General features: G+C 47.4%; 1 protein-coding gene and 1 long non-coding RNA gene across 4 annotated transcripts in view; one reads left to right on the top strand and one right to left on the bottom strand.

Annotated features, from left to right (window-relative positions):
• Positions 1-1,050: 1,050 nt before the first annotated feature.
• LOC115298845 lies at positions 1,051-7,177 on the bottom strand. Of its 2 annotated transcripts, XR_003911867.1 has the most exons (4): positions 6,985-7,177; positions 5,899-6,065; positions 2,843-2,972; positions 1,051-1,247 (listed from the first exon to the last, which is right to left on the bottom strand). It is a non-coding gene; the product is annotated as an uncharacterized LOC115298845 (long non-coding RNA). The 2 variants fall into 2 exon arrangements; XR_003911866.1 differs by lacking the exon at positions 1,051-1,247 and having other exon boundaries at positions 2,706-2,972.
• Positions 7,178-7,236: 59 nt separating this feature from the next.
• Positions 7,237-10,435, top strand: part of C8H1orf94 (chromosome 8 C1orf94 homolog) — a 36,655-nt gene continuing 33,456 nt past the window's right edge. Inside the window, exon 1 of one of the 2 annotated variants that reach the window (XM_029947992.1) lies at positions 7,237-7,786. In XM_029947992.1, coding sequence (XP_029803852.1) covers positions 7,458-7,786 — 329 coding nt within the window. In that variant the 5' untranslated portion in view covers positions 7,237-7,457. The remainder of the gene's footprint in view (positions 7,787-10,435) is intronic. The other variant, XM_029947993.1, reaches the window with a different exon arrangement.

Below are 10,435 nucleotides of genomic sequence, written 5' to 3'. Positions count from 1 at the left end.
CCAGGGAGGGCCCTCCTGGTCTTTCCAGTTTCTTACAGTAGCCACATCACAAGTGCCCCAGCTCTGCTCTCACCCCATTCAACACAGCTTCCTCTTTGCAGCCAGCGATTTCAAAAGCACTGCCCTGATGCCACAGCTCCCACACCTTCCCAGGACCCTTCCCCGTGACTTACAGAGCGAAGTCCTAGCTCCCTGCTAGATTCTCCAAATAGGGGCCTCATTACCTGTCCCTGCCTGCTCTTCCAGGCCCCGTCTCCCTGCTCCCCCACCCACCGACCCATGCTCTAGCCTTTTGGAGGCCCTTGTGCTCCTGAGATAAGCATGCTTTCTCTCTCCCGACCGCCTTGGGCCTTTGTGCATGCTGCTCCCTCTGCTTGGAACAGTCTCCTCCTCCTGCTGTGGCTGGCGTCCTCCTGTTTGTCCTTCAGAACTCAGTCCAGGTGTCAGTTCTTGCAAGAAATCTTCACCAGTACTGCTTAGAGTGCCTGGTACACGGTAGGCATTCAGTAGAGCTTTGCTGGATGGATGGATGGATGGATGGATGGATGGATGGATGGATGCTTGACTAGGTGCTCAGTAATGTTTGTGGAATGGACCCAAAGGTGTCCCTAGACTTCATTATCTGAGTTCCTTAAAGAAATGCCTTCTCTGAGTTATGATTTAATGTTATGCTCTATGTCTTCAGAGAACCCTGATGTGAGAAACTGACCAACTTAATGGCATTTCTGTCTTTATGAAAACAGAATTGAATATATTGCCCACTATGTCACTCAGTGTCCTTTATACAAGGACTCATGATAAATTCATGCTTGGGGTTATTTCCAGGAAACATTTTGTCTCCACAGATGAAGATGTGTATTTTCTGCTATCAGAAAATAAAAACTCTGCCTTCCGACGCGTTTCCATTTTTGCTTTAGCTGACAAATAAGGATACTCAGTTTTATTACCTTATTACCTCCGTGTGTTCTGACCAATTCAGGTGCTTGAGAATAGCAACTCTTTCTGGTTTCTTAGAGGGAGTCCGTTCTTGCTTTATTCTTCAATGCTGTGATTTTTACTTTTTAATCTGAAAGCTGCCTCAAGTCATTTCAGCACTCAGCTAGTATAAATCTTAACTGAATGCATATTGGTGACCAACATTGTGGCCCAGAAGTTATGAAAGGAAGGGCAGAACACCAAGCTTCTAGTTGAGAAGGATCCCACAAAAAGCCTCTCCAGAAATTCGTGGGGCACCTGTCACGATGAGTCTGGTGAGAACCAAGAGCAGGAAGTGAAAGGTCAGATGCATTCTGACTTTTTTGCTACCTTACTTTGCCACTACTGCCAAGTTGTATTCTTTTCTTCTATCGACGATGGCCTTCCTTGTCCCTAACTTTAAATGGGGATCTCTTAACCTACCGTTTTTACTTTAATAGCTGATAATAACAATAATCAGTAACTTTTACTGTGGGCACACCCTGAGCCTGGCACTGTGCTGAGAAACTTTGTGTTTTCCTATTTGAACCTCTCCCTCTCCAAATCTGTCTGTTGTTTTAACCACTTTGCAGATGAAAGATAAAATGCCAGAGAAGTTAAGCATGTGTAAAGGCACTCCACAGGAAGTAGCAGAGCAGGAATTCAAATTCAAGTGTGTTGGCTACCACAGCCTAAACTCTCAGCCATCTCCTCACTTGTGAGCAAGGAATGGAGGTAAGACTAAGGGCTGACATCTCCTGGGCAATAGCGAGGGTCACTGATGATGTTGCAGGGAGAGAGAAGTCACAGGGCCATAGCATTGCTTCTAGAGCATTCTGGTGTCCTTTTCAAAGTCCTAGAAATGGCTGGCTGCTCTGTGACTGGGTTCAGTTGCTGGGACAATATCCAGGGGAGGCCTGTTCCTGTGACACATGGATGCACCCTCCTCTTCCTCCATTTCTGATGGTTTGTCCTTCAACAGATTTCCCTGGGAGCTCCCTATGCATGGGCCCCCACTCTGGGCAGGTTGACCCATTAGGGCATTATTGGCCTGGTAACAAAAGGGGCTTCTCTGTGGTTTTTTGGAGCCTATAAGAAAATTTGAAGCCTAAAAATGTTTTTAGTAGCTCCACAGTACCAAGTAGAAAACTACCACATTAAAATCAGTAAATATTTAATTAAATGCAAAATGTAACATTATGTCAACTTCATTAACTGTTGAATTTAGTAGTCATAAAAATTTCATTTCGTTTGATAACAATTTGTAAGTTGGACTTCTCGCACTGTGCAAGATTTCCCAGGTAGGCACCAAGATGGGTAAGAAATCACAGCCGGCCATAAATGAAATAAATTACTCATGGCCAAAAATTTTCAAAAGCAAAATGGCAAAAAGCCTTTCAAATTTTTTTACAGCCAAAAAGTTATATTTGTGGTGAGAGGTGGGTGTGTTTAAAATATGTTAGATGAGGGATAGGGCCTACGGGAGGAAGCTGTTTTCCCGCCTATGAAGGTGTTCACGGAGTGCAGGCCACGCCCAACATGGATGAGTTCTCCATCCTGACCATGTTCGTGTCAGTGATGGAAGCCGGGTGAGTGAAGGTTTGAGCTGGAGACTAGGGAGGGAGATTTGCTTCTTCCTGAGGCTTTCCTGCTTCCAAATAGAAAAGCAAGAATCTCTGAATCCTAAATAATTATAGCTTAATATTCCTTGGGTAGCTGTTCTAAGCTGTGTACCTGCATTATCTCAACTGTCACAAAAAACTCAGTATTTTATTATCCCTGTTTCACAGATGAGCAAACTGAGGTATACAGAGGTTAAACAACCTGCCCAGGGTAATAAGGGCAGTAACAGGTAATTGAAGAATTTGTCCAAACAAATTGAACCCACTGTTCAAGGTGCTGAAGACAGGCCTGGTCTCTGCCCTTTTCCGGAGCTTGAAGTGAAGCATCCGATGGTGACAGACACCATTTCATGTGCTGGGCACATAGATCTACGCGAGCTGGAGGAACACGGTTACCTATATTGAACGAGACTGGAATAAGCTCAGTTTTCCCCACAACTGCTGTGTACCAAGCACTTATGGAACACTTGCTCCCTTCACTTGCCTGTAACAATGTCTAAGCTAAAGAGAGATCTTAAACATCTCCTAGCCCTGCACCTTGCACAATGTTTTGAGCACAATGACAGGTGCTCAAAAATGAACCAAGCCTAGAAAGACTTAGTTGATAATTTGAGTCTGTCCCTCCATCACAGAGCAATTTTCCTAGTGCAGCTAAAGTCTTCCATCCCTACACGTAGCACAAAAGCTGTTATTTAGAAACTTCAGTAGCACACATTTTAATGTAATCAACAAAGGAACTAATATACAGCATTTCCATGTGCCTCCCATGTGCCAGGCATTCTAGGGACTTTCTGTGTGGTAGGTAGTTATTAGTAATAATACATCTACAATTCTACAAAGTGGGTGTTCATTATCATCCCATTTTATAGATGAAACCGAGAGTTGTGAGCTACATGTTGTCCCTGCAGATTCATATGTTCAAGTCCTAACCCTCAGTATCTCATGTACCATACGACTATAGGAGGAGATAGAGCCTTCAAAGAGTGGTAAAGCTAAAATGAGATCATTAGTATGGGCCCTGCTCCAATATGACTGATGTTCTTATAAGAAGGGGAGGACACAGACATGCACAGAGGGAAGACCATATGAAGATGCAGGAGAAAGACAGCCATCTATGCGCCCATGAGAAAGGCCTTCCCGACACCTTGCTCTTGGACTTCTAGCCTCCAGAACTGTGAAGAGATCAATTTCTATTGTGTCAGCTGTAAGAACATGAGTCTGAACCAAACAGACGCCATGACAGGCTTTAAGGTTCCCCTCTAAGCTAGAAGGCCTAAGGTCAGTCCCTCCGGAACCATTAGGCAGTTATACATTACCTGAGGCATAAGAGACCTCTTTGCAGTATCCAATCAGGAAAGCCCAGCTACCTCTCCCCACATTCCTGGGGGTGAGACCTGCAGGTGGGAACTTTAGAAAGGACCCTGTTACCTAATGTTAAAGTTAACCCGATAGTCACCAAACAAGACCCTGAACTCGCTCTGTAATTGGTTGATTTCAAGGATACCCTAAATGTTGTAATTGGGTCCCGCCAAAAGTAACGAACACCCTGGACAATGTGTATGGTTAGAGTTACTGCCAATGCTGTTATACAGTAATGATTGGATGTCACAATTTCTTGTAACTCCCCCTTCCCAAACCCCATAAAAACCCTACTCAGCCCTTGTTCGGGGCTCTCAGCACGGATCCACTGCATTGGTGAAGGCTGTGAGACCGAACTTAGGCCCGGCGAGCCTAAGCTGTAATAAAACTGCCCTTTACTTTTACATGCGTGCCTCGGTCTCCCTGGCGGTTTCTGGTTTTGGGGTGATATTAAAATCTTGGGCATTACATCAGCCACCCACTCTGTGGTACTCTGTTATGGCAGCCCTAGAGAACAAATACACCAAGGCACAGAGTAACCTGCCTGAACCAACGTTGCCAGAACACAGGAACTCAGAATTTGAATCCAGGTAGTCTGGTTCTGGAGTCCATGTGTTTTAGGACATAGAAAATGTTCTCTGTGCTGTCCAAAATGGTAGCCCCAAGCCCCATGTGGTACTTGACATGTGGCTGATGGAAATAAGGAGCTACAATTTTAACATAACTTACATTAAGATAGAATTTTAAAATAGCCACATGTGGCAGGTAGCTACCACATTGGACATCATTTTATGCTATTTCTAATTACTGTACTTATGCTTTTTGCTGAATCTTCTATTTTTTATTATGTTTATTCATTTATTGTTTCTGAGAGAGCATGCATATGCGCGTACACACACACACAGACACACACACAAATGCACAAGCAGGGGAGGGGCAGAGGGAGATAAGAGACACAGAATCTGAAGCAGGCTCCAGGCTCTGAGACATCAGCACAGAGCCCTACACTGGGCTCAGACTCACAAACTGTGAGATCATGCCCTGAGCTGAAGTTGAATGGTTAACTGACTGAACCACCCAGGTACCCCTTGCAGAATTTTCTAGAAACCTTAGCCAAGGGCTTCAAGAAACATGCCCCTATCTTTATTCCTTGTCCTGCTGTACTTTTTATTTATTTATGCAATCCTTCCCAATTTAGCCCCTGTGGCCTAATCTCCTGGTGAAGGGAGAAAGAACAGGAGTGAGTGAGGGGCTACCTTTCCAGAATCCTGTGGCCTGGGCAGTGCTGGGCTGTTGGCATACTGCTCTAAGCATAGGTGTTAGCCAACCAAATGCCAAGCAGCACAAACACTGAGTGACATTTTCAGAACTATTAATATTTCATCAGAAATGATCACTTTTCCTTTAAATACACTATCTTAAAAGGTTTTCTACATTCTTAACTATAATTTTATTCAGTCTAGATCCTCAGAATTTTCCCCAAAGGAGCAAATTTTATAAAATTCAATTTTATAATGAAAATCAAAGGGGATTGAAGCTTGGGTTTCAAAATTGTGAGTCAATGTCTCCAGGAACTCGGGCCTTCTTTTTACATATGGTAAGCCATTAATGCATCCAACACATATTTACTGAGTACCTACTATGTGTCAGAAATGTGGTTTTCATAATAATTTATCAACACCATTTTACAGAAGAGGATTCCTTCTCTTCCTTCTGTCTCACCTCCAATGTTACCTTAGCTCCCCAAGAGGCCTACCTGGACATCCATCTAATTCTGCCACCATTCACCTTTTCCTTGCCTCCTTTTGTTGGCTAGTTTCCATCGGAGCCTTTATTTCATCTGTAATTAATACTTTTTATTTGCTTTGCTAGTGTGTGACATGTCTCCCTGCACTGACACACAGGCGTCATGAGCTCAGGGACCCCCAGGCTGCTTTTTTCACCTGCATGCTTGGCCACTCACCTGGAGGCACTCGGTCAGTGCTGGGGAATGAAGGAAGGAGGGAGCATAAAAAATTGGCTGAGGTGATACAGCTAGGGGGTGGCAGGGTCAGGTTTCAACCCGACTCTTGACCATTCCCATCCATTCTTCTTTCCAGTCCTCTGGCACTCCCTTTACTGGGTGGAACCCTGTAGGAACAATGATTTGTGGGATCAAGAGCCTGGGGAAGGTGCTGTGTCTGCTCTGAGTTCTAGGAAGCCCATCCAGTGAGGAGGGGCCCGGAGCCCACTGGGCACAAACTACTAACTTAGCCTTTCTTTCCTCACTTGAGCCCCTGACCTCCACTGCCACATGTTCACCTCCCACCCCCAGCATAGGAGGGACTGGTCCATCCCAAAGGCTGAGCACACAGATGAGGCCTTGGGGGGTGGGGGTGGAGCTGGGTTTGAATCCACTAACAAGAGAGCCTTGTACACACCCTTTTCTGACTCCAGAGACTGGATTTCCTGAACCTAGGCACAATGGTGCTAACTTCACAAGCCTGTTAGGCTGAATATGACAGAGAAAGCCCAGCTCTTGGCACACGGTAAGTGCCCAATATAGTGGCAGTTGGGGTAAAATCAGGCGATCCAGGGCCAGGGGACCGGGCAGGCGCGGAGATTTCACACGGAATGGCGGGACCAGGCGGGTGTGTGGCGCCCTCGACCTCCAGCAGGAGGTCTTCTGGCCCCCACCCCCACCCCGCCGTCGGGCCTTGGGCACCGAACCCGGGGCGGCCCGCGCACGGAGCCGTTGCGTTTGAAACCAACAGAGGAATTCTGGCGCTAGACTGGGAGGGTGTGGGAGCCACCGACACTCAAACAGGCCCAAGCTGCCACGTCTGGTGCAGCCCACCGAGCCACGTCTGGTGCCACCCAGCGCGGCAGGTGTCTGCGGGGGGCCCTGGCTGGCTGCAGGCCGTACTCCTGGGGGTCTTCCTGTCGGAAGCGGGAAGCGCCGGCTGAGTGGCTCTGGCAAAGGGGACGGGGGAGGGCAGGAGGGCGAGCTAGGCGGGGCTGGGCGGGCTGTTGGCCCTCAGGGTGGTTCCCTGGGAAGGCCCTTGAGTACCTGACCACGGTTCCCCGCCCCTACGGCCTCTAGCAAGGTGCCCAGTGCCCGGCCTTCGCCCAGCCATGTGCGTGGCTTAGTGAGAATGGGCTGAGCTATAGGCCCCGCAAGGTGTGACGGGCAGGTCGTGAAGGGGGTGTGCCAGGGACTGTGGGGAGAGCCCGCCCTCCCCCTCCAGCTGTTTCCAGATGTCATTCTGCCTGGTTCCTGAGCTCAGAGGGATTCCAAGGTTACTAAGCTACTGGTTTTTGTTGACTTTCAAATATTTTCTTCTAAGGGAGAGGGGGAGGGGGGCAAAAGTCAGGAAAGAGCAAATAAAAACAAATCAAAATAAGCTCCCCTTCCCCAAAAGAAGGTTGCCCTCCAGCCTCCACTCACACAAATCGAAGACCTCTGAACATAGTCATCTTGCTGGAGGACCAGCCAGACAGAACTGACCAGCTTCTGCCCATCCTCCTCTCCCCTTCCGGTGAATGAGGGGCCGTGGTGGATGGTCCCCCTGTCTTGGAGCCCTGGGTGGACAAAGAAGCTTCCGGAAAGAGAGGAGGAGGATGGCCAGTGGGAATGGGCTCCCTTCATCCTCGGCCCTGGTGGCCAAGCGCCCCTCCGCCCTGGGCCCATTCCCCAGATACATCTGGGTCCACCAGGACACACCCCAAGACAGCCTAGACAAGACTTGCCATGAAATCTGGAAGAGAGTTCAAGGCCTGCCAGAGGCCTTGCAGCCTGGGACCTCAAAGGACCAGCTCTCTGCCCCCATGGCTGAGACTCCAAGAAACAACAGGCTCAGCTTCCAAGAAGAGTGAGTTTCCCCCTATGTGGCTGGCACTGAGGGAGGAGGGAAGAGCAGAGGTGGGACTTTTTGGGGGAAAATTCTGGCCCATTGTTTAGTCTGGTTAAACCATAAAGGCTGTATACTTTCCCTCCATCTGTTGTGGTCCTTGTCCAATCTTTATAAGGGAGCTGACTGGGTTCTGGAGTTACCTGGGTGCAGGGCCAGACCAGGGCTGTATTTCTGTTGTGCCTTTATCAGTCCACTAAGGGGATATTTTTCATTTGGCACAGGCAAAAGCCCACACTGGCCAGGGCTGAAGGTTAGATGCTGGAAGCAACGGGGTGATGTTTTCCCCTTCTCACCCCCCAAAGGCTAGGCATTGGCACGGATGAGTCTGGTGGTTTAAAACCACATCTGGAATTCCCTAATACAGGGAGCAGCTGTCCCATTCAGCCTCCACAGAAGCCGCCGCAAAAGCGCACATCAAAATATTTACTGGGAAGGCACTGACATATTCAGAGGACATAATAGAAAATTAAAGTGCGGGAAGATGGCTGTAAATAGCCCTTTTCCTGGATGGGAAATCCTGTGTCTGGGAAACACAGAGCTAAATGTTTCTCCACCGGGGCAAAGTCGGGCAGATATTGTTGGGGATGGATATTCACAAGGAGAGGAAGATGAGACAGCTCATTAGGAAAAGCAAGGAAACCACCCTGGTCATTAATGCCAATGCTGAGCCCTTGTTCAATGTTTGGCATCTTCAAAGTGGGCTGCAAACATTAATTAATCCTCCCAGACAGAGTGCCTATGAGCAGGTATTAGTGTCCCCATTTTACAGATGGATTAAGTGTTAATAATTAAGTGCTAATTAAAGACTAAGTGATAATTAAGTGTCGCCTATTCCAACACATGCTCCCCTTCAGCTCAGAGATGCTAGAGTGGGGGATAATTTAGGCAATTATCAAATGTGTCTGGTTTCAGGAATTTCTATGAAAGAGCTAAGAAGAAAGGTGAAGTGTAACTACTACCCAGGTGTGCCCTACGTGCTGTCCCTTTTCAGGCTGCAGGTGAAGGTGGAAGGCACTTTAACTGTTATTGGGTATCCTGCCCTGTGCTCAGCACGACATGGCTGGGATGGAATGGCCTGTCTCCAGCCAAAATCCTGGTGTCCAGCCCTCCAGTGGCATTGAGCCCCTCTCCCCTGCCTATGGCCATCTGCTCGGGGACAGGGCCTTGGCAGGGGGCCCTTGGGGCTGTGCTTAGCTCTCAGTGGCCAAGAAGCTGATTGTCCACTTTGTGGACCAAAGGTCAGTGGCAATTTCCAGTAGATGGCACCCTCTGTGCCAGGTCACACTGAGTTAATGGAGACAGACTCTACTTCCAGTCTGCTCTTGGCCAAAAAGTGAACTGGTGCACCTTTGGCCAGTTGCTAAACCCCATTTGGCCTTGATTTTTTCATCTGCAAATTAAGGGTGATGTGCCCTGCCTTGTCCACCTCAGAGTTGATAATGAGGATCACACGTGGTGGAGTCAGGAAACTGAAAGCTGCGTTATGCAAAGGAGGCTGTCCTTAATTTAATTCTCAGAGTTTAGGGTTTTTGTTGCTGTTGCAGGCTCCAATATGGGGTTTTCGCACTATGCTCCTAGACCCTAGGGGATTTCAGGGACCACCCTCGAATCAAGAGGCCTGGTTTCTGGGCCCCCGTCCCCACTTCAGCCAGAGCTGTTTGGCTTTTTTTGGGTTTTGCTTCCTAGAGTCCTGAGTAAAAGCTGCATTTGGGGGAAAAAAAAAAACCAGGTTCTGCTGGGAAACCACCGCCTTAGATGAATAAGCGATGTCATAATGGCGTAGATCTCTACCAAGTAGAACACGAGGAGCTATTCTTGACATCAAGGCAGCTGTGATGGTGGAGTCGGATCCTGGGTTTCAGATCGCGTTGCAGCCCTGGGCCAGCTGCGGGATTTGTTTAACTTATACGAGCTTTAGTTTCCTCATCTGCCAAATGGAGATGATTACCGCCGTTTCTGAGGGCTGTTGGGATGATTAAATGGGATATTTAAACATTCCTGATAATAATGGTAATAACTAGGATTTGTAAAAATTCCTTGTAATAATAATGATGATGATGATGATTTCTTTAAGCCCTGCAATTACTACATGAGGTTGGTACTGTTTCAGACTCCCCCTCTTTTCACTTTTATTATGCAGCTATTCACATGCATAAAATAGAATAGCTTGGTAAATGGCTGTGTGTCTGTCACAGAGGCTCATTAATTATCACAGTTGCGCCATTCTTGTGTCAATTCCTCCCTCCCCACTTTTTAAATGAAATCCTTTTCATAGATGAGGTCACACGTTGGAGAGGTTCATTTCTCTGCCCAAGGCCCTACAGTTAGGAAGGGATAGAGCTTCAGAGAGCAAACCCAGGTTCATTCTTAGCTACTGTGCGATAGATAGTGTGGGCTATGTTCCCCTGGAAATGGAAGCATCTTTTTGGATCGGTACAATGTTTGGCAGCCAGGTGTTCTGAATGGTCACACATAGACAACAGATTTCAAATTCAGTGAGCTGTACAGTGGGTGAAAGGTCATGAGATACCTCTCAGCTAAGGTTCCCACTGCTTAATTTGTAGACCTGGTTTTGGTGATTTTTTTTTTTTTTTTTTTTTTTTTTTT

The sequence above is a fragment of the Suricata suricatta genome, chromosome 8 (genome assembly GCF_006229205.1).
Source record: "Suricata suricatta isolate VVHF042 chromosome 8, meerkat_22Aug2017_6uvM2_HiC, whole genome shotgun sequence".
Classification (NCBI taxonomy): domain Eukaryota; kingdom Metazoa; phylum Chordata; class Mammalia; order Carnivora; family Herpestidae; genus Suricata; species Suricata suricatta.
This window is presented reverse-complemented; position numbering and strand designations above follow the sequence as displayed.